General features: G+C 43.3%; 1 protein-coding gene across 2 annotated transcripts in view; it reads right to left on the bottom strand.

Moving 5' to 3' along the window:
• The window catches only part of C6 (complement C6), a 61,255-nt gene extending 35,950 nt beyond the window's left edge, over positions 1–25,305 (bottom strand). Inside the window, exons 1-9 of one of the 2 annotated variants that reach the window (XR_001371558.3) lie at positions 25,201–25,305; positions 23,662–23,821; positions 21,445–21,601; positions 18,770–18,914; positions 18,006–18,147; positions 14,860–14,998; positions 9,061–9,261; positions 3,221–3,461; positions 96–218 (exon numbers count right to left, since the gene is read on the bottom strand). Coding sequence is in view for 1 of the 2 variants with exons in the window: in XM_014594010.3 (XP_014449496.1) it covers positions 96–218; positions 3,221–3,461; positions 9,061–9,261; positions 14,860–14,998; positions 18,006–18,147; positions 18,770–18,914; positions 21,445–21,601; positions 23,662–23,804 (1,291 nt within the window). In the remaining variant the exon portion in view is untranslated. The remainder of the gene's footprint in view (positions 1–95; positions 219–3,220; positions 3,462–9,060; positions 9,262–14,859; positions 14,999–18,005; positions 18,148–18,769; positions 18,915–21,444; positions 21,602–23,661; positions 23,822–25,200) is intronic. The other variant, XM_014594010.3, reaches the window with a different exon arrangement.
• Positions 25,306–27,995: the final 2,690 nt, after the last annotated feature.

Below are 27,995 nucleotides of genomic sequence, written 5' to 3'. Positions count from 1 at the left end.
GATTTCAGTAGAGCCAGGATTTCGCCCTGCATGCCTGACTGCTGACAGCTAAGGGTATAGACACTACCCCAACCGGTACATAACTGTACATTCACCTTCATGGCGTTCAGTCAGTCGATTTGTGGTGCAGGTAGTATGTACTTTCTTTTTCTTTCTGAAAAACACGCGCCTAGTTGTTTCTGTCCGAACACATTCATTTGATTGTTGTGTTGTCAAACCTAGATAATATCAAACAGCAAAAACATTAAAACATTGAGCAGCATCACCAGAATCCATATCACCGCCCCCTCCCCCACACATCTACCCAGTCTATTGCAGTCATGCAAGTCACAGCGTTCTTCAGGTTGAACACCTCATTCATTTCTTTCCATCTTCCACATCAGGTTCAACCTTCTCATCCTTCTTCTGAAAGTTTGCTGCAGCCAATAGCTTTTCCTTCATGGTCCTCCTCCACCTCTCCCACTTCTCACAATCTCCCATTCTCAGCTTGCTTTCTATACTTCTCCCATTGCTTTTGGGCAGTTTTTCCATGCCACCCCTCTTATAATGTCCTTGGCCTCTCCCCTCTAGCTACTAGCATGCAAGAGGACAACTTACTTATTCAAATCCTCTGCAAGGCATAGTAGGCCAAATCTACTCCTATCAAAAGCTTTCTGTTCTATAGGGCATAATTGTTAAAACAACCAACTGTCCTGAATTTTCAGGGGAAGTCCCAAATATCACAGCTGTCTTGGTATCCTGAAGGACTACATGTCTGGAACTGAAAAAAATGATGCCAGGGAGTCTGCTACTGAATTTAGCAAGTGAGACAACATGATGCTGCCTGGCATCAGGGAAATACAGCTATATTGATTCTGAGTCAGGAACCATGAGCAGCTGCAGCCTGTGGCAGCTCCTGATCTGGAAGCAATATAGCCATGTTCATATGACCCTGTGCCCTGGCCAACCAGTCATCTGCTGTATGATACAGTATGTTTTGAGTAACTGGGGATGGGACCCTAGTGATAGTGCTGAGAGGAGGATGCACCATCCTTTGCTATATTACTATCCCCACAATATACTGCTGTATGATACTTCAGTATCTATGGGATACTTTGGTGTTGAGTTACTGCCTTCAGCCCAGAATGGGCCCCATTCTATTCCCCATGTACCAACAGCATTGGACAGAGTCATATTTGCCAAATCCTTTTAAGGATCTACTGATGCTCCTGATACATCCTTTACCCTTCTGTTTACACTATACTAATAAACAATACCCACAAAATATCCACCTACAACTGTGAATGACAGCGCTTAACCAAATAGGTTTAGGTTTCCATTTTTGTAGAATGGTTCTTTCCTATTAAATGATTTGATTATCCTACTAAGAATTTTGCTGGCAACTGTGATCTCTAATAATTCTCTTACATTTTTAGTGTTAAGGCTAGAAGGCACCACTAGAATCTTTCATATGACCTCTGGTATAATATAGAGCATAATATTTTACTTAGTTATGCCTGTTTTTGGATCAAAAACTTATAGATTCATAGATGTTAGGGTCGGAAGGGACCTCAATAGATCATCGAGTCCGACCCCCTGCATAGGCAGGAAAGAGTGCTGGGTCTAGATGACCCCAGATAGATGGTTATCTAACCTCCTCTTGAAGACCCCCAGGGTAGGGGAGAGCACCACCTCCCTTGGGAGCCCGTTCCAGACCTTGGCCACTCGAACTGTGAAGAAGTTCTTCCTAATGTCTAGTCTAAATCTGCTCTCTGCTAGCTTGTGGCCATTATTTCTTGTAATCCCCGGGGGCGCCTTGGTGAATAAATACTCACCAATTCCCTTCTGTGCCGTGATGAACTTATAGGCAGCCACAAAGTCGCTTCTCAACCTTCTCTTGCGGAGGCTGAAAAGGTCCAGGTTCTCTAGTCTCTCCTCGTAGGGCTTGGTCTGCAGGCCCTTAACCATACGAGTGGCCCTTCTCTGGACCCTCTCCAGATTATTCACATCCCTCTTGAAGTGCGGCACCCAGAATTGCACGCAGTACTCCAACTGTGGTTTGACCAGCGCCCGATAGAGGGGAAGTATCACCTCCTTAGATCTATTCGTTATGCATCTGCTGATGCACGATAAAGTGCCATTGGCTTTTCTGATGGCTTCGTCACACTGCCGACTCATGTTCATAATTGTGTCTGAGGTTGAAGTTACATGTTACACTCAGACCATACTACTGGGATTTAAATTGTGAGCATCCATAAATTAAAGCTCATTAATTCATGCTAATTGTCTTCTGAGCATCTCAAAGTTATAACACTTCAGAGAAGAGTTAACTCTGGGCTGTGCTACCTAGCTCATGTTAGGGTAACTTTAGTCGGCTTCATGGAGATAAAACAAGCAATTTGAAGTTCTCCAGGATCTTAGGATGCATTACTCTCAGCCACCGCCAACCTAGAACAGAGACACAGCCCAGGCATCCTGGGTCCTAGCCACGTCCCTGCTCACCAGCCCTCTAGTGGCAAGTCAGAGCTGTGTAGGCAGGAAACAGTATTAACCCCTAACATGTGATTTCTCACAGTACATTTTGTCTTTAATACCACTTAAATTTCTACAGATTTAGTATGGTCTGAATGTAACATGTAATTCCGCCCTGACAGAAGGGTCTCTTCCAGAAAAGCATCTGGTCTTGATCTGAAGACCACAAGAGATGTCAAAACCATTACTTCCCTTCTAAGTTCTAGAAATATGTACATAGTTACAACTGAGGTGTCAAGCATGCAGCTTGTTGGCTGGACCCAGCATTTGGGGGTATGGTGAGGAAGCATGGCCTATTGCAGAGTTTGAGGCCCCCAAGCCCTGCTGGACATGACTGCCAGAGGAAGGGGAGTGAGTCAGGGCCCATCATTGCTCAGCCCTGCCATTGCCAGCTCCCTGTTACTGCCACTTGGCCCAATGATGCCAGACCCCCTGCCATTGCCTCTGGACCCACATTGCAGCGGGTAGCCCTGTGGCTCAAGCCTAGGATGAGCTTCATAGTCTAGATCCAGCTCAGGGCTTGAGGCAACTTTGACATCCACGGTTTACAGGGTTAGATTCCTTTTACTTTGAGAAAAATGAGGGATTATTCTATTGTGTCTTAACTCAGAAAATATGGGGCAGTGCATTCCTCAGAGGCACTATTAGCAGAATTATAGGAAAAAACTGTTGCCTGTCATGTGGGCTTTTCTCACCAAAGGTTACATACCTGAGTTCTTCAATTCCTCAGAGCTGTATTGATAAAGAAGGTCATATGTGCCACCCATCGATCCAGAAGCATAGTAATGAGTTCCAAAGTCATCAAAGATTCTGCTATATAAAGCATAGTTATACTCTAGAGGCAGACTGTTAAGTGCCTTTAGAAAGACATCAGAGAGCTGTAGATCTGACTCCTTCATTGTGAAGTTTGAAACTGCAATCACTTTATGGACCCTAATAAAGTTAGAATTCTATAAATAAAAAACAAAGAGAAATAGAATGTTGTTACACTTTGATTCATGGTAAAAGGTAGAAGAGCAAATAATATGTTCATACTTGGTTGTATACTGCAAAATGGGCTGGTATATTTCACTTGATTTAATCTTGAATAAAATCAAGTGATTAATCCATTTGAGAAAACAAGCACATTTTTAGATTTGAGAGAATATGACTCATTGTACAATATGTCAATAGGGCAATTGTCTTCTCATTTTTAATTTGTTTGTATTATGACAGTGCCTACTTTCAGGAATTTCATCTGATATCAGCTGTGCTAGGTATTACATAGTTCAGAAGGAGGCAGTCTCTGCCCTTAAGAATGTACAAAATAAATAGACAAGACAGGGAAAAGGTTGGGAAGAAGTCATGCAGCATAGGAACAAGTGATTTATCACTCCAGCCATAAACAGCTTAAGTATCTAGGCTGTCATTTGTACACAGCTATTTTCACATTCCACTATCTAGATGTGAGGACCCCATGCTTTAGAAGAAAGCCACCAGAAGGAATGTCCCAGGGCTAGGGACATGTTATTTTCAAAGTTTTCAACTCTGGGATAGCAAACTATGCCAGAACTCCTAAGCTCTTGGCTATAACACCTTAGGAGGCCCAAATCTAATCTGCAATGTTACACTTAAGCTTCTGACAAAAGGTAGAAGAGCTGAGAATATGTTCATCACAATTTGTATACTACAAATTGGGCTATGCAACAGGAAACCTGGAAGTCCTGACTCCAAGGAATCCAGGATACTCAACAAAACTGATCTCCTGTCAGCTTCACGACTGCTATGCTGAGCATGTCAGATTTAAATGAGCAGCTTCAGGGAGAACATTCATTTCCAAAACACTAAGGGCCTCTCTACTCATGCAGGTAAAGGCACGATGGGATCTAATGTGTGATCCACAGGATTGGGCCTCCTGCCATGCCATACATGCATGGCAGGCAGTATGACTGTGGGATCATGAATTTGATCCCATCACACCTTATTGCCAGTACAGGAGTCCAATCCTCCTACACTGGCAAGAAGCAAGCTGCCATGGCTGGGAGCCCTCTCAACTGATGGGTCCCTGAAGCTGGAAGCCCCATCAGCTGACCTGGGCTAACAGCCATGGGGCTTCCCAGGGATCCCCATGGCAGAGAGACCACATCTGACATACTGTCATAGCTGCAGCTGGGACACCACAACTGACGTGATGTCCAAGCTGCAGGCATGCTTCATGCACCAGGGGCTGTGAGACCACAACTGACATGGTGTCTCGGTTGTGGTCAGTTGACTTGGTTGCGGTCCCGCATCTGTGGGGATTCATGGAGCAACCCCGCAGCTGGGACTTCACATCAGCTGCTGTCTCCCAAGCCACAGGCGTGCATGGGGCATCCCTACAGCTGGGAGTCCTGTCAACTGATGTGACTCCCAGCCACTGTGGTGTATGTTCTCACAACGGAAAGCCAGCATCAGCTGGGAGCTCCCAGACTCAGGAGGGGCCCAGGCCCACCTCCCAGGTAGGAGCTCTGACCAGCTGACAGGGCTCCCAACCACAAGAACTCCTGGCCATATATTCAATTAAAAGCATAATAGGAAGCACTTACAAAGTGGTTACACACATTTTGTGGAGTAACTTTGTGGCTTATTTTTCTTTTTATCACATCATTTATTGAATGGACTTCAGAAAAGCAGACTTTGACTCCCTCAGGGTTGAAGTCAAGAAGGCCAAAGTGCAGTTGGAGTTACAGCTAGCAAGGGATGAAAAGGGTAACAAGAAGGGTTTCTACAAATATGTTGGTAGCAAGAGGAGGATCAAGGGAAAGTGTGGGTCCCTTACTGAATAGGGGAGGCAAGCTTGTGAGAGAGGATGCAGAAAAGGCTGAAGTGCTCAATGCCTATTTTGCTTCAGTCTTCCCAGGCAAGGTCAGCTGCCAGACTACTGCACTGGGCAGCACAGTTTGGGGAGATGGGGAGCAGCCAACAGTGGTGAAAGAACAGGTTAGACACTATTTAGAAAAGCTGGACATATAGAAGTCCATGGGGCTGGATGAGATGCACCTGAGGTGCTGAGGGAGTTGGCTGATGTAATTGTAGGGCCACTGGCCATCATCTTTGAAAACTCAGGGTGATCAGGAAAGGTCACAGGTGATTGGAAAAGGGCAAACATACTGTCCATATTTAAGAAAGGGAAAAAGGAGGATTCAGGGAACCACAGACCAGTCAGCCTCACCTCAGTCCATGGAGCAGATCCTCAAGGAATCCATTTCTAAGTACTTGGAGGAGAAGAAGGTGATTAGGAACAGTCAGCATGGATTCACCAAGGGCAAGACATGCCTGACCTCCCTGATTGCCTTCTATGATGAGATGACTGGCTCTGTGGATGTGGGGAGACTAGTGGATGTGGTAACCTTGATTTTAGCAAGGCTTTTGATATGGTCTCCCACAACATTCTTGAAGGCAAGCTAAGAAAGTATGGGTTGGATAAATGGACTGTAAGGTGGATAGAAAACTGGCTGAAGCATCGGGTTCAGAGGGTAGTAATCAATGGCTCAATATCTAGTTGGCAGCCGGTATCAAGTGGAGTGCCCAGGGGTCAGTTCTGGGGCTGGTTTTGTTCAATGTCTTCATCAATGACCTGGAAGATGGCATAGAGTGCACTCTCAGCAAGTCTGCAGATGACACCATGCTGGGGGGAGTAGTAGATCTGCTGGAGGGTAGGGTTAGGATTCAGAGTCACTTCAACAAATTGGTGGATTGGGCCAAAAGACATCTCATGAGGTTCAACAAGGACAAGTGCAAAGTCTTGCACTTAGGACAGAACAATCCCATGCACTGGTACAGGCTGGGACTGACTGGCTGTGCAGAAGCTCTGCAGAAAAAGACCTGAGGGTTACAGTGGACAATACACGGAATATGAGCCAACAGTGTGCCCTTGTTGCCAAGAAGGCTAACAGCATATTGGGTTGCATTGGTAGGTTTGTTGCCAGTAGGTCCAGGGAACTGATTATTCCCCTCTATTCTGCACTGGTGAGGCCACACCTGGAGTACTGTGCCCAGTTTTGGGCCCCCCACTACAGAAAGCATGTGGACAAATTGTAGAGCATCTACTAGAGGGCAACAAAAATTTTTGCGGGGGGCTGGGACACATGATTTCTGAGGAGAGGCTGAGAGAACTGGGCTTGTTTAGTCTGGAGAAGAGAAGACTGAGAAGGGATTTAATAGCAGCCTTCAACTACCTGAAGTGGGGTTCAAAAGGGGATGGAGCTAGACTGTTCTCAGTGGTGGCAGATGGCAGAACAAGGAGCAATGGGTCCCAGCATCTGGGGGCTGTGGCTGCCCCAGGGACTGCGTCTTCACTGCTGTGAAGGAGGGGGCTCCCAGCCATAGGAGCTTGCTTCCTGTGGGTGCAGAGGGAGCCTGGGATTGGGGTCTCCCTGCACTGGCAATTGTGTGTGATGGAATCTTATGCAGAATCCCACAATAATGCCTCCTGCCATTATGTTGGCAGGGGGCAATATTGTGTGGGTCATGCATCAGGTCCCATTGTGCCTTTTCCTCCACTTGTAGAGGGGCCTTAGAAAACCTTTTGACAATCTTGAAGTGAATGTAATATTTGTAATGAAATGCATATAAAAAGAACTGTAATATAGTGCAAGCATTTTGTGGTATTCAAGCTGTAATTAGAGGTTGTGTTAAGTTATTCAAAGTTGTGTCTGTCTACTCTGTTTTGTATTGCACTACAAAGTCTTTAAAGGCATATCAATGCCATTTTGGACCACCTTAGGGAGCTCTTCCGTGAAAATGTCCTGTCCATTCATTCCCACTTTGTGCACTGCAAATGCCAAAAAAATAATGTACTTGGCTTTGGCACGCATTCAGCATTGCACTCATGCCCTGTTTGAGGCATGTTTATTAACGCAGCACCGGGCAAGCCAGTATAGACACAGCCCAAAGAACTCTAGTCTACTGAAGTCAGTTGTCAATTGTTTAGTCCATTATAGAGTATCCAAGGGGGCAAACACATTTTAGACTCTCCTAGGGACAGTTTCTGTCTCTCTTGTCTGCAGTTCATAAACTAATATTATAGTCAGTCCCTTGGCAAGGGTATGTTTACTCTTTATATATGTAAAACCCGAAGCAGATACAGTCTTAGCAGGATCCTACAAGTTTGCTCAGATTCTTTTCATGAAGTATAAAAAATAACATTTAGGGAAGAAGCTTTTCTCTTAATTAAAGACATTAAAATATATATTCATATATATTTCATTTTAGGGACAAAGTATTTTCTTTTTTAAAAAACCCAGCATAAGCCACATGTTTTATTTTTTTATGCTAATGTTGGCATTTTTCATTTTAGAATATTGTTAATTCATTCTGGAAACAGACACATATGGAAGAAGCAGCAAAAAAAATTGCTGCACATCAAATACCTTTGTGAAGAATGGTTTCTTGAACTAAGGAATTCAAACACTATCTTATCCAGTTGACTATTGCCAGATATTCCAGTAAAATCAGATCAAATGGGTTCTAGGGGGCCCGATCCAGAGCCAAATGAGTCTTTCTATAGACTTTAGTGAATTTTGGATCAGGCAGTTGCTGACCCCAACTGTTCTGGGCACATTCCAACAGACCATATAATCAAATGGTATATGATTATGATAGGCTCAACAGGAGCCGAGTGATAAGAAATAATGGAAATATTTAACACCAATAAAGCAGTTTAAAACATGTAATGGGCTATGCAGATGTTAACTAATTAATTTACAGCAGAAAGGCCTTCAAGACATTCCAATTTTGCCTGCAAAAACTAGACATTGCCCCAGATTTCCTTATATGTAGTAGAGAGGATGAAAGGGTTATTTATTATTTAATTGGGGAGGGCTTAGAGCAAATCTATGGGACATATAAAAGGATGGGGAAATATGTCAGATTGCTCATACCAAAAAGTTAGAAGTAGAGCTAGCCAGAAAAGAAAAATATAGTTTAATGAAAAAAATTCAAGTTTTGATTCCTTCCAGTGTAGAATAAAAAATAGACCTTTTAAATGATTCTTCCATAGTGTCTGAGTTTCTGAACCAAAGGCTGGGTTTAGGTTGAGGTTGGAATGCTTTACCTGAATGGTTATTCTCAGCTCAAGTATGTTTTTACAGTATTCTATCACTGTTATGCTATGTGTTTTTTTAGGTACAATTAGAGCTACCTTGAGGCTTCTTTTTTTGGCAAAAATACTCAGTAAAGCAGGGAAATGTTGTATTTGTGTGCAAATTCAGTGTATTTTGGGGCTACAAAATAAAGCTCCTCTTATAAATATCACCATTTATGGTGATAACGTATGTTTTGAAAATTAGGATCTTTAAGAACCTCAAATAAACAGAATTGCCTGTTTTTTAATTCAGCAATATTCTGGCTTGATAGCCATATCAGCCTTGTGTACTGACTGCCTTTATCACAAGCCCAGTAATTTGTCATTAAAAGGGCTTTTGTGCTACCTTGATGATTAAATGTGACCTCTTACATATCCACCATTCTCTGAACTAAGCAGATGGAGATAAAAGGAAAGGACAAAATTAGGAGGCTAGTTTATTCTACCTTTTTATAGGATGCTTCAATAGCTTCTCTGAAGGAGGAAGATGATGTGACTTTTACTTTTTTCTTTTTTGAGAAAAGAAATGGGATCCCAGAAGAGCTTCTACCAGATGAAGAGGATGAACTACTTGAAGCAGACTCAGAGTTCAGAGGAATTAAATCATTGTAGAAATCTGATTTTACATCATCTTCTTCATTTTCCACCTAAAATTACAGAAAAGAAAAACAAATTACTCAAAGAGGATGCTGTTACAGCTAACTACTAAGCAACAACAATCTGAAATTTTCCAGAAACAATGCGCATGCATATTTAAGAAATGGTGAATTGATTATTTGCTTCTCAAAGGACACATTTTAAAGAATGGTGTTTAAGACACCTATGAAAAAATGTATTATTTGCATGCATATATCAGTGTCAGTGAATGTGAAAAAGGGTCCTGTAGAACAGTGGCTCTCAACCTTTTTTGTACCAGGACCCATTTGTAAACACCAAAGGCCAGTCCTAACCCAGTGCACCTCACTCCTGACCCACTGCCCCCTCCCTCATGCCCCTCCCCCCCAGAGTGTGGGGTAGGGCATGGGTGTGTGTGGGACATGGGGGAGCCTCAAGCAACCCCTTGCAGGCTGGAACTTTGCCAGCCTGGGAGGCAAAAGTCACTGTTTCCCACGGTTTTCTCCTGTAAAGGAGAATCCATTTTTAAAGTTTGTTTATCCATTTTTAAAATTTGTTTGCAACCCTTTCATATATTCTTGCAACCCACTTTTGGGTCATGACCCACAGGTTGAGTAATGCTGCTGTTGAAGATAAGGGCATTATTCACTTTGAAAAGACTTAAAAAGGCTGAACTACAACTACAATTTCCAGCCAGCTTTTCAAAATCACTGGTATTCAAGGATGCCCAAACTTTTTGCAGTTGTGTGTTCCCTTGTGCATACCAAGCATAAGACAACCTGGTTGCATAAAGTAGCCCACTTTTTCACATAAAAGTCAAGCATAGGCAAAACAAAACTTCCTTGGACATTTGAAAATGTTCAGATCATTTTTATTGTGGTTGTTTTCTTCGCTTTTCTTTTCTTTTTTGTCTGCATCCAGTTTTGCCCATGACCACAGGTTTGGATTTCAGTTGGGAACATAAGGGGAAAATGAATTACTAAGAGCAAGGCTGCTTTCAGTCTCTCCAATGTATTTCAATCAACAATTCACAAAAAGAAGATTGCATATGCTTATACATGTTACTGAACTTTTGGATGTGTGCCTTTCTGTGTACCGAGACCTTGTAGTGGCGGAGACACTTGTGTATCCCAGTGATCCTTAGAGCTATGTTGCTCAGAGTCTCACACTGGCAGGGTCACCTGTAGTGAACAGGCCTGAGGGGAGGTTCCAGACAAACTATGGTCCAACCACAAATCCTCAATTGCAGATCAGATGGATGATGATGTTAGGATCTCAACAACTGTCAAGTCAGAAGAAGACTGCAGCAAAATGGAGGTTTCTAATCACCTAAATTTATCCCTTGCTACTGGGCCCAGATCTCCACTTTGTCAAGATTATGTGGTTATTGTTTCCGTATAGCAACTTCCTCACATTAAATAAACTAAGTCACATGCAGGCTTCTACCATAGGAAACAATACACTCTCCTGCACCAACCTCCAAAAGCCCTGTGACGATGGACCAGTGGTGACAGAGATGGGACTAGTGAATCCGGCAATCTCTAGACACAAATCTGCATGCAAGTGGTGGTAGCCTGATGGTCGTCTTGCACCTGGGTTGACTGAGAAGTCTTACTCAAGCTCCCCTCTGCTCACCCCATGTGGGGAAGGAGCTAGAAAAGGTGCCCTAAAGCAAGGCTATCTTATCTGCTCCTGGATGGATACCCACATCCAATGAAATGAGTCTCTCTCAGTCAAAGACATCATAAGATAACAATAATTTTCACAACATAGAATTTTTTCATCTTTATAGATAACCAAGACAATGAATGACCAGAAAGAAGAACTCCCATCATCTTCAGGGAGCTAGTGAGACACATCAACATTCCAGCTCTTAGTAAGACAAGATCTGACTGGATGCAAGCCAGCTGAGGGAAGAAGGTAGAGGCTACACTGTTGGAGATCCTTGCAGACCTTTGTATTCTTGAAGAGATTTGGTGTTGAGGGTTCTTCATATTGCTGTTGTAGGCTTTTGGTGTTTTGGAACAAGCTAGATGTTTACAACGAAGCTGACAAGTGATATGTCCAGTAGTCATCAGTTCCTTGCATAGCTCATGTGATATGGATATCCATTCAATCACTGGCTCTAACCATAAAATAGTCAAGGAGATGCCAGTGCTTAGAGCCATGGTGTCTCTAGATAGTCTTGTATTTGTTACTCTGCCTGATGATGATGTTCATGATGACATGATCACGCTCCACACATTTGCTTAGGAGAAGGATGCTGTTGAAGTTAGCTTTCCCTGCTCCCTCCTTCCCAGTGGTGCCACTCCAGAGTTCCAAATCATGTCTGACTCTGGTGTTAAATTCATCTTATCCTCCGTGTGAGAATTAGTCAGAATATGGTCAAGGTTGGAGTAGAACTGTTCTTTGACATCATTGTCAGCATTAAGCATTGGGGCATTCGTGCTGATGATGATGGCATACTGACTGTTGTTCAGCTTAAGACAAAGGGTCAGACGATGTGTGTTAATGCCCACAGGGAGCTCCATAAGTTTGACTGATAAGCTGATTCTTGCTGGTAAAGCCAATGCTGTGAAAGCATCTGTCCTGTGCTTGTTTCCCCTTCCAGAAAATCCTCCATGTCTTATGGGAAGATCACAGCACAAAGGCTAGCATTGTTGCTGAATCCAAAGTTACCAGCACTGAGTTGGTGATCCTCAAGCACCAACTTTGATGGACAAGACACTGTGTGTGGATGCCTGACTCCTGACTCCCAAAACAAGTGCTCTACTCCCAGCTTAGTAGTGGCCTGAGATCTTGTGATGGACAGAGGAAACACTACAAGGACACGTTGAACCTTAAGAAAATGGAGGCCAACATCAAGGGTTGGGAGGAGCTGGCTGCTAAGCAACCTCAATAGTACCACAACCACAATCTAGTGGCAGCCTGTTTTGAGGCAAAATGTCTTGCCCTCAAAACACAGAAGAGAGAACGATGGATGTTCTACTGATGACTACTGGACATATCACTGTCTCATCAGCTTCAATATGAACACCTACCTCACATGCATGCCAGGAGCTGTAGGTGGCTGAGTAGCACTGGGGCAGGGGCAGCATGGTGGCCAAACTCAGCTTCCTGGCAGCCCTCATGTCAGCAGCTCACTCTTGCCCTCACACTCTGGCTGCCACTGCCAGTGTATCTCCTGCTACCACTGGACCTGGCCCTTCTGCCCAGGCATCCCAGTCTATCTTGGGCTGGAGATTGTCAGCCGGCCCTGACAATCTTCACCCCAGGGTACTCAAGGAGCTGGTGAGCATCATAGCCCAGCCTCTAGCGCAGATCTTTGAAAACTCTTGGCGCTCTGGTGTAGTGCCCAAAGACTGGAAGAAGGCCAACGTGGTGCCTATCTTCAAGAAAGGGAGGAAAGTGGATCCGGCTAACTATAGGCCCATCAGCCTGACTTCTATCCCGGGGAAGATCTTAGAAAAGTTTATTAAGGAGGCCATCCTTAATGGACTGGCCGACGCCAACATCTTAAGGGATAGCCAGCATGGGTTTGTTGCGGGTAGGTCTTGCTTGACCAATCTCATTTCCTTCTACAACCAGGTGACCTATCACCTGGACAAGGGAGAAGAGATTGATGTCATATATCTTGACTTCAAAAAAGCCTTCGATCTGGTGTCCCATGATCGTCTCTTGGAGAAACTGGCCAATTGTTGCCTTGGGTCCCCCACGATCCGCTGGCTGGAAAATTGGCTCCGGGGTCGGACCCAGAGGGTAGTAATTGATGGAAGTCACTCATCATGGTGTCCTGTGACCAGTGGGGTCCCCCAAGGCTCTGTCCTTGGACCCATACTGTTCAACATCTTCATTAATGATGTGGACACTGGAGTCAGAAGCGGACTGGCCAAGTTTGCTGATGACACCAAACTTTGGGGCAAAGCATCCACACCAGAAGACAGGCGGATGATCCAGGCTGACCTGGACAGGCTCAGCAAGTGGGCGGATGAGAATCTGATGGTGTTCAACGCCGATAAATGCAAGGTTCTCCACCTTGGGAAAAAAAACCCGCAGCATCCTTATAGGCTCGGCAGTGCTATGTTGGTTAGCACTATGGAAGAAAGAGACTTGGGGGTCATCATTGACCACAAGATGAACATGAGCCTGCAATGCGATGCTGCGGCTAGTAAAGCGACCAAAACGCTGGCTTGCATCCATAGATGCTTCTCAAGCAAATCCCGGGACGTCATTCTCCCCCTGTACTCGGCTTTAGTGAGGCCGCAGCTGGAGTACTGCATCCAGTTTTGGGCTCCACAATTCAAAAAGGATGTGGAGAAGCTTGAGAGAGTCCAGAGAAGAGCCACGCGCATGATCAGAGGTCAGGGAAGCAGACCCTACGATGACAGGCTGAGAGCCCTGGGGCTCTTTAGCCTGGAAAAGCGCAGGCTCAGGGGTGATCTGATGGCCACCTACAAGTTTATCAGGGGTGACCACCAGTATCTAGGGGAACGTTTGTTCACCAGAGCGCCCCAAGGGATGACGAGGACGAATGGTCACAAACTACTACAAGATCATTTCAGGCTGGACATAAGGAAGAATTTCTTTACTGTCCGAGCCCCCAAGGTCTGGAACAGCCTGCCACCGGAGGTTGTTCAAGCGCCTTCATTGAACACCTTCAAGATGAAACTGGATGCTTATCTTGCTGGGATCCTATGACCCCAGCTGACGTCCTGCCCTTTGGGCGGGGGGCTGGACTCGATGATCTTCCGAGGTCCCTTCCAGCCCTAATGTCTATGAAATCTATGAAATCTATCTGCTTCCACCTGCTGCCAAGGGTGCTCCAGATGAAGCAGGCAGGGGTGTCTGTTCTCCATGGAGATCCTGACCACCTACTCCATCTGGCACCCCTGGTGGTGGGTGTAGGGTGAATGGGGCCAGATAGGATAAATTGGTGTCTCCCACCTCCCACTTACCCCCCACCCCCCTGCTGCACTGTGTGGTATAAACAGCCATGATGGGGGGGCCAAGGTCAGGTCAGCTCTCTCCCCCTAGCCCTCAAGAGCTCACCAAAACTACTTAAGTGGCCCTCCAGCCCAAATAACTGTCCACCCCTGAGTTATATATCTCTAGCCTTCTGAAGGCTGCTCTACCCTTCTACTGGTGGATGTCAAGCACATATGAAAGCCCTGTCATCAAGGTAGCCTTGCAGAGAAAGGGAGCAAACCACATTGCTTCCCCTATTCTACATTTGATCTCAGAGGGCCACTCAACCTACAAATCTTCTAAATATGAATACAATTAAACTTTTTTCATAGCACCCTTGGATGTCTGTTTTTGGATCAATCACTCTTTTCATATCACTCCCCCCTCCTCCCATCCCCTGCACTTACGACAAAATAGATCTCATCCACTGAACTGATCGCTTTGGTATCCTTCCTTTGTCCTTTTCCTGTTTGCAGAGCTCCAGTTGGGTTCAACAAGGCCTTACAAACATGTATGTGGCAATTATATAATTCTTTTTTTTTACATCATGATCTAAAGAGCACATCAGAGTTTAAAAGTCTCATGAGCATAACATGGATTATGACCATTGAAAGAAGGTCTCAAGTAAGTAGCACAGTGTGATGGCTTTATTACTCATGTAGTACCTGAAAGCTGACAGTCTCAATATTTGCAGGAACGCGGAATAATTTCCTGGTGTCATTGCTTTTTACTGTAGTACATTTGCCCCCATAGAATGAGTTACCAAGGACTTCTCCACAGCTTTCTCCTGCCAAAAGGTTATATCTAGAGAGACAGTACATTCCAGAAAAAAATCAAACAGTCACAGAAAAAATATACAGGGTGAGATTCTAGCTAATTTAAGTACATGCAACTGCACTGAGGATAATGCAGGTTTGGGCATATCTAGGAATCCCAAAAAGAGGGTGTGGGACATGTTACCAGCATGGTAGAGGTGATGAAGCCCACCCTTTCACTTCCCCCAACCCCAGTTGGACAGATTGTACCACACCATCTCTTGCACTGCACCAGTTGGGGGCTTCGTTAGCAGCAGTGGGGTGCCAGGCTTGGCTGGGGACAACACTGATAGATGGGTCCTCTCCACCTTTCAGGCACTCCTGTCCCCTGCCCAGTCCCAAGCCAGGTATCTCTCACTGGCCAGGAGCAGATACTAGAAGCAGGGCCTAACCACCACCACTATCCCTGGCTGGCACCCCACATAGCTGCTTCCTGCCACTGGAGTCACTAGGACAACATAGAAAATGGAGTGGAGAGGAGGGAGCAGGGACCTTCCCACTGCTGCTTCTCCAGCCCAGCACCCCATGCAACAGTTTCTCATCTGGAGAAGAGCAGGGGCGGTCCTGGGGTTTCCCCAACTCCCAGATCTGTATCAGCAGTAGGCAGATTTCCCCCCTCCCCCACTTCTTCACTTGCTTCATGCTTGGTTTCCACAGGTGTCCCAGGCCAAGGCAAGGCTCCAGCCCCACGTCACACTCTTCAGGAGACCCAGGCATCAGGGCTGCAGGGAACTAAAGATACTGGCAGGTGAGCTAAACTTTGGGAGGGGGTGTGACCATGCCACTGAACCCCCTCCAGAGCCTCCTGTAACAGGGAGCCAAAGGCTCCTTTTACTAAAAAGGGAAAACACAGCAGGCTAGCAGAGGCACGGGCTGCATGCTGTGCAAGAGTATGTTACCTATTAGAGCCAATGAGGAACATCTATGTGGGCTACTAAGTCAGATGCCTGGGGGAAAATGGGAGGAGGACAGGCACCTTGCAAGGAGCTGAGGTCTCTGGAGAGAGCACCTGCGTGAGAATCCTCCAGCAGCCCCCAAAGCACTCCAAAGGCAGAGAGGTGAAAGCCCCAGGGGAGGAGAGCTACTCAGATGTTTGTTTACCCAGAGTGGGGGAGGTTTTTGTTAAATCAGTAGCTTGCCTTCTTTTTTCTAGTTTTTAACCAGCAGACTAGATGTGGCTGTAAGGGATGAAGATGAGGCCACAGGGGAGTGACTGAGGAGCACCCTGAGGTTTAGAGCCCTGCCAGGGGCAGGGCACAAGACATAAGCAGCTTGAGCCAAGAGGGCCAAAGCTCAAGTCCAAGAGGGGCAATAGAGGTGGCCTGAATCTGGGAGGACCAGAGTTGGAGCCTGATAGGAATGAAGAGGGGACTAAAAGGGACCCAGAATCTGAGAAGGGTGAAACTAGGGCCAGAGGGGGCCCAAAGCTCAGGAGGAGTGAAAGCAGAGCCTGGGCCCAGAGCCCCTCAAAAGGGGCAAGATTAGAGCTGCAGCCCAGAAGCCAAGGTCTGGTGCAGAGGGACTAGGCTAAGAGGGCTACAGCTAGGAAAAACAAGGGGCCAAAGTCAGGAAGGCCACAGCCACTACAAAAGTGTTAAGGCCTGAGAAGGACAACTGTTGCAGTGGAGTTGGGTGACCTCTCTGACAAGGTATTGTGTATCATCTGCAAGACATAGGCATGGCTATAGGGGCAGGCAGAGGCCAGAAAGACAGCCCGTAAGGCATATGGTGTCCTAGGGCACCAGTAGGGCCAGAAAGGCCACAATGGATTGAATAAAGGCAGATTGGCAGTGGACTGGACTCCCCCTGGGGCTTGGGGAAGCCTCCCAACCTTTTGATTAGAACAACGTCAAGGCATGACAGGTGAGCAGTAGGGAAGGGCACCCAATGGACAAGAGGAGGCAGGAGTTGTGCAACTCTTAGAGCACACTATGTGGCATTGGCCTGTCACACCTCCCCTGAATACAGGTCTATGCTAAGGATCTGACCCAATTTTATGTTACTTGTTTCGAAGGATCCCTTAATTCATGAATGTATCTCAAAATGCAACTTTACTATTACGGGGCACCTATAGATGTGCAGTGAGGCTGCTCTGATGCATTGTAATTACAGTGCGTAGGAGCAAACTCAATTAACTGAACCTACTGGGGCGTGGTAATTACCATGCTTCAGCAGACTCCAGTGTCACATGTATCAGTGTCCCCATGCTGAAAAAAGGCAGCAGGGGTGCTTTAACTAAAGCTTGTTTGATCAGCATCTCTGCCATTTTTCACGGAGGGGTTGCTAATATACATGACACTCCAGGAGCTTTAATTAGAGCAGCTCTTGGAGTTGCTTTAATTAAAGTACTCCCTCCCCCCATACCCCGCCAAACTCTCGGAGCACATGTATAAACACACATGGTTACCTATCCCTGTCAATCCAGGATCTTGCAACATTCTTCATGGTGTTGCCAGAACACCTCGGGCTGAAAATACCTAAAGAATCTGTACATGTTCCCTCTGACACATTCATAGCCTTCTGATCTGATTTTGTTTTAGAAGTGCTTTATGGCAAAAGAGTGGAGTTTCACACTTCTGAATACCGAGTAGCTAACAAAAACAATCCTAAAACATTTAAAGGTGGGATAGGAATCTAACCAAAAAAATATAAAGGTAAAGCAGAACAATACATTCTGGGGACATTTTCCATCTCAAAGCACGGCCAAACCATCATATAACTGACAAATTTCTGATGTGTGAACCTCTCACTGCTGAGAGGGACAGGTGGATGCCCAAGGCTTCTGGAGGTGCTCTCTATTGTATTCTATATAGGGGGCAAGGGCATGCCTTAACAGCCAAGTTCTTATAATTTCTCTACATTTTTAACAAAAAGCCATCATGTATTTGATCCAGCTGGAATCACTAGTGTATCACTACAGTAGCTATCTCAGCTATATAAGAGTTAATGAGATAAAAAAGAACTAATCTACAAAAGCTCAAGCAAAAGCAGCATACCCATTGCCCATTAACTGCGCGCTGGGGATGCTCTCGGATCTCCTGTTGCACACAGTCTTTATCCGCCTACAGTTCCTTTCATCTGAGTTGTCACCGCAATCATTTTCTCCATTGCATTCTAGACTTTTGACAATGCAGCGACCTGTTTCAGAGAAATGGCAACAAGCATTTTCATGCATTTTCTATATTATTGTGGCTTGTATTTATGCCCAGTTGCACTGGTTTAACTTAAGATTGTGGTAAACCTTATGTGGATGAATTTACTTTGCTTTAAATTGAGTTCATTTTAGTTAAACATCAACCTAAATAAGCTACCTTTAACCCTTTGCACAGGTTTAGTAAAAATGAAGCAAAAGTATATTCAAACAAAGCTTAAATCTTTAAATATAGGCTCGAGCAAAGAAACTCCTCCTACTAGGACTTTGTGTTCTATATCCACAAAACTCTTACTAGAGCACTGTGTTCTTCATTAGACAAACAGATCACACCAGATATTCTGGAACAAAAGGTACCCTGGCTTTTGGCATCTCATTGCAACCACAATGAAAACAGGCGGAAGACGCACTAACATAGAAGCTTCTATTTTATACACAAATAGCTCGGTGAGCTGTTCTCTCCCTTCTCTCCTCCACCAATAAAAGCGCACATAAATACATAGGACACACAGAGTATATAAATGTTATTTTTCAGGTAAGTGGTCTACTATTTTTAATGTTTCGGGTGTATGTGTAAATTAGCAGTTATGGAGTTAAGAATAATATTACCATTTTCACACTGGAACTTGTTTCTGCAGTCAACTTCCTCAATGTTGCAAAGTTTAGTTGGGAAGCATCTCCGGGAATCCACCAACTGCTTGGTACAGGGCTGGCCCCCAAACTGAGATGGGCGTAGCAGAGACCTTGTCCGAAACTGAAAGCAGACACAAATGGGGGCATTTATGTGCTACTTGTTCTGGGGGGCACTAGTGAGCAACAGGAAGAGATGTACACAGGTGAGTGCAGCTAAACGTCTGATGCTCCCACAGAACCCAGGGATAAGGATGTATATCCCCAATAATTCAAGTCAAAGCATAACCTGGATCTGAGGTAAGGTAAAAAAAATGAGTTTCCGATATTGGATTGAATATACTTCCAGATGTTCAAAATCAGGAACAAATACTTTCCATAAGGGCCATGAAAGTTGTCTCAAGCCAAACCATTTCAAACCACCTTGCTTTTAGCTAATGTGCAGAGTACAGGGAGGGGAGAACCTCACGATATTTTGTGGTCTGAGCTGGATAAGTTGAGGATCCAAAAGTTCATTTGCATATTTTACTCAATGCTTCCCTTCAGTATTTGGTAGGCTGGGCCAAAAACATTCTGAAAACAGGTCTTTTTTTTTTTTCCTTTTACCCGAAATAGTATGAAGGCAGCATCTATTTCCATTGTCAAATCAAGGTGCATTGCTGGTAGGGGATCTCTTCTGCTCATCTCTTAGAACATGTATATAATTTTAACAGGTCTGTCACGGTGTCACGTATGTCTCCCAAAAGCTAAATGTTATGCTTAGTTTCATTTTTAGTACTGGGTGATTCTCACCTTGAAAGCTTCAGGTCACCAGACAGAGTACAGATTTAAGAAGTGGTTGAGATTCCAGAAAACAATTGGGATTTACTTGGATCTTTCTCACTAATTCAGAACTCGACATGCAGATTTATGAAGGCAGACTGTGCCAGTCTCACTCTGTCCAACATAAAAGGGACTACATATATATGACAGCCTCCTTCCTAACATAATAATTTGGAAAGACATCACATCTTCGTATGACTCAGCTGTTCTTTTTCTAAGTAGATTGTTACCATGTTCCTCCCATGGCTTGTTTGCCACTATTCTTCCTGCTGTCAAAGGCTGAACCTGAATCCACTTGCATCCTTCCACAGAAACTCCACCAAAGCCACAAAGAGATTTATATGAGGCTGGAGGGGAGTTTTTATGGAGATGGAGTGTGGAGATTATCAGTGCAAGCAATTTTTTTTTTTTTACTAGGCACAATAAAATGTGCACTTAGTAAAACTGGAGGAGCATTTAATCTATAGCTTTCTAATGGTGAAAAACAGCAAACAAAGGAGGTCAACAGTTCACCTATGTGCAAGTGGTCACTTACATCCCTGCAGTTTGTTTGTGGGTTGTTGCAGTGCTTTTCTGCTCAGTTTTCAGTTCTTGTAGCCCTTCTTTCTGCCAGCTGCTAGAGGCCAGAAAGTGTAATCTGATGGCAACTTCTGCAAACAGATTTCAATGAGTTGAGCTTCAGCCTGAACAGCCAGACAGCCAGTGCTAGACACAGGATTTCATCCATGTTCCCATTTTTTATCTGAAGAGGCATTGTGCTTATTGTGTGGGGACTCCTGAACCAATAACTGTGCAGATTGCTTATCTGTATGATAGTGTGCAGATGAGAAGAAAAATGGGAATGGTGACCAGACTTGGACTAAATCATCTTCCTATGAAAGCTCCATGCTGGTTGACTCCCTACATTTCCCAGTATATCCTACGGGAAGGGAATATTTTGCAGGCTGAAGAGCAGCAGGAAACATGAGTATCCAAGAATGGAGACATTTTACCTTCCCTTGACTATAAGAATTTTCATACTAGATCAGACTTAAGTCCCAGATGCTGTCCCAAGCATCTGAAGATCAGATGCTTCAAAGGAAATATTAAAAGCTAGATAATCTGCCCCCAGGAGGGAAATTTCATGTAGGCTGTGGTATCCGTGAAATGAGCCAGCTACCTCATGCTTCCTTGTGCACTCCTGCTCCACTCTAGCAGCACTTCCTGACAAGGCAAGCCAAACTTTTGGGATGCTTTAATACCTAAAGATACAGACAAGTGCATAATGGGATTCACAAGATACCTAAGTTCTGGTCAGGGAAGTAGAGTTGGAATTAATGTTGAGAGAAGCAACCTTAATTTTCCCTGTCAGCCATGGCAGTACTTGGACTCATTTTGTCTCTTCCTAACTTTCCAGTGCATTATGAGATCTGATCCCATCATTAAAATGTTTGTACATCCTACAAATGTAAAGAAACATACTGTGGAATATGTAGGATGTACTGTCACTTTTGGGGACCCAGAAGGACCTGTAAACTTGAAGAGACCTTCTCCATAGAAGACTCATTTCTAATAGTGGCACTGCCCCTTGGCAAGGGAAGCTGTCATAGATATGCTCATACTAAAGACAAGAAAAGTGTAAGCGTGATTTGTGGTATCCAAAAATTCTGTTGTGATCTATTTTTCTAAGTCGGTATTCTCCAATTCTTTCCCTAATGCTAATTTATAAAAGATTGCTCCTGATGCAAATCAATTTCCTTTTGGTTCAGTGCTCATGTTTCAGCATCTGAACCACAGATAAATCATCCTCAGTATTTCCTTACAATCACCCATCTAATTTATTTTCTACCTACTTGTTTTTTAACACATGGGTCACATTCTGACCAAGGTCCAAAGTCTCCAATCTGGCAGTTGATAGGACATGCCTGCTGGTTACATGCCCGAGATTCCTCCTTTGTACATAGTTGGTCACAAAAGTTTTTTCTATAATACTCATCCATATTTAGTTGCCTAAAATATAAAAGTGGGAAAGTTACTTACAGGCCCGAGAAAAAATGGGCACATGCTTCAAAGATGGGACCTAGAGTTAACTTACTTTAAATTTGGGTTGAATGCCACATCCATCTGAGAAACCTGGCAGATGTGACACTAAAGAAGTGATTAACTAGTTGACTGCATCTTAAATAGTAATCCAGCCACACACGTAATGGTGCAATAAACAGGAAATAAGCCACAAAATTATTCCACAAATTATGCATAATAATTCTTTGGCTGGTTTTCATCATACCTTAAATTGAGTGTGTGGCAAGGTGGACCACACCAGGGGCTCAGATTGGCACCAGTGCAGTCCCCGCTGGCCAACAATCAGTGGTTGGAGACCCAGTGTTGTCCTGGAGCTAGCTAATGATCAGCTGATCATTAGCTGACAGGTTCCATACTGGGACTAGTTGGAGCCCCAATGCAGTCCCAGATCCAGCCAACAACTGATTGATTGTCAGCAGGCTTTGGGGACCCACTAGGATTGGTTCAAGTCCCAGTGGGTCCTGATCCAAATGATGATCAGTAGATCATGATTTTAGGCTCCCTCTGCACTGGCAAGCATGGAGCAATTGGGACCTGATCCCATTCCAAAACTGTGTGGCATGGCAGGAAGTGCAATCGTTGGGTTCAGGGATCAGATCCCATCACACCTTTAAATGAATGTCTCTCAGCAGCCTGAGATTTTGTGGTTCAAACCCATTATATCAAAAGAAGTAACTTCTGGGAAGTAAAGAAAGAAGAGAATCCTATTCTATGATATGCTGACCCAGCTGTTTGCTGCTTAATGTTGAAAAAGATTTACCTTAAAGCACTGGTGTAGAATACACTATAGTACAGTGGTCACCAACCAGTGGATGTCGATCCACTGGTAGATCTCGGAGCCTCTTGCAGTAGATCTCAGAGTCTCTTGGAGTTGATCCGAGGCTGGAGTGGGGGGCTAAGTGTCCGCATGCATGCACATACCCCAGCCCAGCAGGTCAGTTTGTAGGGGAGGGAAGGAGCAGGGGCTAGACCGAGGTCCCCATAATGAGGGACAGTGTTGCAGAGGCAGGAGCAGGGGTAAATTGAGTGGGTCCCTGGCCGGGTGGGACTTACCTGCTGGGGAGGCACGCCCCCAAATAATTTTTTCTCCCTCTGCCTCAATCTGTCCCCTTCCTTCCCTCCCCACAGATTTACCTGCTGGGCAGCAGGGGTGCGAGGTGGGGCTGGTGGTGGTGCATGGTAGATCTCAGGTTACTTTTAATGCCAAAGGCAATATCCTACTTAAAAAGGTTGGAAACCACTGCTATAGTGGGAACTTATTCTGAACCTGTCCAGTTTGCCTTCCTTATACTTTTCAGAGGCAATGTACTGCCCTGACCTAACTCCAGCATAGAGGGTCCTAGTCTATGGAGTTTACCACATCACCCCTGAATTGGTATGAATGGATGGATCACTCAAATATACACTGCTTGCAGGACCAGCACATAGACTGAGCCCATCACTGCCAGGATAAATTAATATTAGGCTACGGATTCATCTAAAACAGGGGTGGGCAAAATGCGGCCTGCGGGCCAGCTGCGGCCTGCCAGGCCATTCTATCTGGCCTGCAGGGACCCTAAAAAATTTAGAAAATTATTATTTATCTGCTCCTGGCTGCCTGTCATGCAGCCCTCGATGGCTTGCCAAAACTCAGTAAGCAGCCCTCCGCCTAAAATAATTGCCCACCTCTGACTTGGAGCCATCTTAATTCTTTTTTAAATTTTTTTTATTTTTATTTTTTATTTCTGAGTCTTTTAATGCACTTTTTGGTAAGATTGTCAACTTTTCAAATTTATTAATTATCCAAATGTTATTAGAGGGAATTTGTTCTTTTTCCTTGTAAATTATGAAAACAAGAACTTCCAAAAAAAGAAATAACTCTTTTTGCACTGTGCACTGGAAATCCTCAGGTATTCTTAGATTTTCTAACCCTGAAGTAGTACTTTCCTAATAGTTGATATGTAACAGAAAAAGTAATAAGGAAAAGCAACGAGACACTTCACACATACCTACGCCTGCTCTGTGTTCCAGAATTGCAAGTTTTTGAACAGCTGGACCATGAGCTCCATGGATAACGGTCACAGTTGCATCCATGGCTGCTCTCAGTTGTAATGCACAGCAGAATGGAGTAAATTAAAATAGTCCTTCCCATAGTTTAACAGTGTTCAGCTGTAGAAAATTAATATATAGCACAAGACCACCATAAATTATAATGTACATACTCCTGTGTTCATATCTTCTTAATAATGTATGAACAATTATTTTGATTTGGAAAAATGCAATAATACAATTTGATCCACAACATAATGCAACTATTTGGACACATTCCAGATACATTACTGGGCATATGATATATTTGTTCAAAATTTAAGGACAAATCTTGCACTATGGAAATCAATCTGGATGTTGCCATTTACTTGAATTGGAACAGAACTGAATCCAAAATAGCAAACATTTTTTTTTTAATTAAGAAAATATCCACTAAATATCAATATACCTGATCAATAACAACTTGGTTCTAGTGTCCTTATCTAGAGGTGTTGCTGATAGGAATTTTGTTTGTGTAAGGATGACAAGCATAGACAAAGTCTGGTTCAATTAAAGCATAAAAACAATAGAACATTATCATTAACAAACCAGTATCAGCTACACTTTGACCATAATACTTCAGTGAAACTATTCACACGCTACACTTAAATTAACTGTTTACATTTATTAAATTTGCATACTTTTCTGTATGGGGCTATTGCTGTATGGGACTATTACAAAAAAACCCAGCTGGCTGTTTTTAATCCTGGAGACTACTCAACATGGACTTGCTGGATGACCATATTATAGAATAGTTTTGAGGAAATAAGATTTACTTAAACTGGACAAAATATTTCAGATTAATTGTATTTTTCATTGAAAATACTATTTAAATTTAAAACAAATTATTTTCAAATGAGTCATTTCTGTCAAATAATTGTGGCTGAAAAATTATTTTTATTAATTTTATTTTTTTCATTTGGATAAAAAATATTGCAGTCAACCCAAAATACTTTTTTGTTTTTTTTATTTTCATTTTGCCATGCAAACAAAAATGTTTTCAATTAGGTTATTAAAAACATTTATTTGTAAATGTACAAATATAAGATATAAGATTAAAACTGATACAAAGCTTCAATGGCTAAGCATCCATGGGAGGGATTTTTAAAAAAAAAAATGTATAATCCAGATTTGACAGAGTAAAAAATTGGGGACAGGCATTAGGCATGTTGCCATTTACTTAGTAGCAGAAAAATGCTGAGAATTACTCTATTTTCTTGAGCTGTTAATCCCAGGCTAAATTCAAAGAGACAAAACACTCCAGAAACTCTTCCCATGGTACTTGATTCATTCCTTACTTGTATACAGTTAGAAGTTCTGATCTGTTATCCAGAGCATGTGACATATCAAGAGTATATCACTTAGAATATCTCCAAAAATATATAGTGAAATTTCTCAATGCAATATACAAATTAGGCACAGGATACAGGTGAATTAATTGAAAAGAAGCAAAAGCTTACCGTGCTGCACCACATATACTGATGTCAAAACTAAATAGCTTGCTTGCCAGATGATTATAAGATATCTAGTTGCGAAGTCACTCGTGCAGTCACTGTGATTTCCGAGCAGACCTTTAAAACAAGATCAGAGGTTTTGTTTACTTTAGTTAAAGTTTAATTTTAAATGGAAAGATCTGCATTACTGTTGCATCTTTCCAAGAAACTAGCATATCCTTGACAACCTTTGAGATGACCTTGGTTTTCTGCTAGTAATTCCTATGTATACAATTAGATATTTAAAAACATACAATCCACCCAGAATCAGCCTACAGAATAATACATGTGTACATGGATACATATACCCACATTTTCATTGGTCTAAAATGTAGGAGGTTGTATAATAGTTATTTGCATTGTGTTTGTCAAAAAGGAGTAGGCTTTTTAGTAAAGTTTAGGGAAATTATGATGACACATTAGCATTGCTATCTTTAAATTTATTAACAAAATCCAGGAAAAGATAGATTAAGTACACTGTGATCCCGTAAAGAAACAGCAGAACATCATTACTGGAAGCTAAAGTTGATGGCATAGATTGCACCCCTGTTATTATGCAATCACTTCTTAGTTAAGTTTTTCACCTTAGAAAAATATTCAATGGGTTGCAGCAGATGCTCCTGGGCCTACCTGATAAAGAGCCATAGTAGGGGCAGCTGCCAAAGGGGTGTGTTTGGCTAGGGCACTGACAGGAGGTCTACTTCCAAGAGGCACCAAGGGAGGTGAGGGGAAATGGGAGACCTCTGTTCATCCTGGAGCTCCATCAGCCACCAATCTGGTCTCACAGCTGCCTCTTCCAGCTGTTTTTTCCAGCTGCCTGTGGCCAGCTTAGGCAGTTTGTCCTTCCTATCCTTTTACCTTCCATTTCTTATTCCAGAGGTCCAGCCTGACTCTTCCTGTTTTAGATCATTCATAAATAAATTTAAAAGTTTGGGAAGAGCACATACCAACTGCTGAAACTTCTACATTTTAGACCAGTGAAAATGTGTGTATATGTATCCATCCTCTGGATGGAGGTGGGAAGCTTGAAGGCTAGGGTGGGCTGAGGGCAGTTTTGATAGAGGATAGGGCAGAATGGGACTTGTCCTAAAGCAGGAGGTTCAGTCTTTAGGCTGTCCTGCTCCCCAGAAATGCAGCTCTGACCTTCTCTCCCTGTCTAGTCCTTTCCACTGAAGAAATTAGCCACCAGAGGGACAAGCTGTAGAAGCTGCATTCCCAGGCATGGAAGCTGTAGCCCATTGTTCCAAGCAGGGAGGGAACAAGCACCAAGATGGAAGGGTAGGTGACTACAGTCAAGTGCTGAAAAAGTGAATCATGTGGAAGGAGCATGTGGGAAAGGGCAGACAAGCTGCATAGCTCATCATCACTGCCAAAACCAGTAGCTGAGCAGACATGGGACAACATAAATTCACACAGCTGCTTGGGGCTCACACTGTTCCCCATGGGGCTAATATTTCTGGCAAGTGGGTAATGAGGGTGGCCAGCCCTCCTGTTGGACCCTTCTAAAACATCCTCCTCTTCCATGGCCAGTGCCTGCTGCATTGTAGCACAGATCCATGGGGACCTGAGGTCATATAAAGTGAGGAGCTGCTGGGATTGCTGCTGCTGTGACATGGAGTTGGCAACATGGAACTGATAAGCAGCCATATCACAGTTGATGTTCTTCTGTATTTGTTCATAGGTGGCTCCTGACATACTCACAGTTCTCTATGCAATTTGATTTTTGCATATGCCTGATAATGTTATTTTTCCCCAGGGTTTCATCACCTGCTACCTCCTCCTTGCTCACTTCCACTTCATGGCCCTTGTCCAAGGGAACAATGTGAGCCCCAAGCAGCCCCAAGCAGCTGTGTGAATTGAGGAGATAAATTACTTGAATCACTATTTGTGGTCTTGTTTGCTTCTTGAAGAAAAAGAAATGGATCTCTCCATTAATGGGAAAACTTAAATACTGGGCTAATGAAGAATAAACAACCTGGCATTTTTCTAACACTTTGGATCCTGTCCTATATTCTTTAGGTGTATTTGTGCTACTTACTCAAAGAAATAAGGGCCAAAGTCCAATAGAATTGTCCTGCTTTGCTTTATTGTTCACTACTACATTTTATCTTTTATATACATATAATAATATACTATGTCCTATTTTAATTCTGTGTAAACTGGTAGAATGAACTATCTTATTTTATGTTCTTATGAAAAATGACAAATTATGTAACGTTATTTTATTGCATTTATTTTTATTGTTCATTTGACTTTATTGTTTTGGCAAAAGCTGTAAATAAGCTTTACAGTAGTAGTAAAACAGTTCATTGTAAAGTATTAATCTAGCATCTGGTGCAACCTTAACATAAATTCCTTAAATTTAAATTACTATTTTTAAATTCAGTACTGGAATACTGGACTTTCTGAAGGCTTGTCAGTAATACTTCTGAAATTATGTTTATTTGGACAGACTTTTAAAATAAAGGAAAAATAAGGAAATCTCTGATGGCCCTTTGGTAATTTAAAATACTATGAGCTTTAAAATACCAGGGACTACATTTTAGATAATATAATTTGGAAAAAACTATACTGTGCATAATGCACTGGGTAATCTCCATTTTTTAAGTTAGATGACCTTGCATCCCTCTATCAGAAAACATGCTGAAACACAAAAGGTGAAGGTGCCTTTAACCATGAAACGTTCCAACATTAAGATGTTTTGATATATCCTATGGCAGTAGAAAACTGATCCATAAATTATTTTATTTATTCCATCTGTC

This window comes from Alligator mississippiensis, chromosome 3 (genome assembly GCF_030867095.1).
Source record: "Alligator mississippiensis isolate rAllMis1 chromosome 3, rAllMis1, whole genome shotgun sequence".
In the NCBI taxonomy this organism is placed as follows: domain Eukaryota; kingdom Metazoa; phylum Chordata; order Crocodylia; family Alligatoridae; genus Alligator; species Alligator mississippiensis.
Note: the sequence above shows the minus strand (reverse complement) of the source record. Positions and strands in the feature narration are given on the sequence as shown.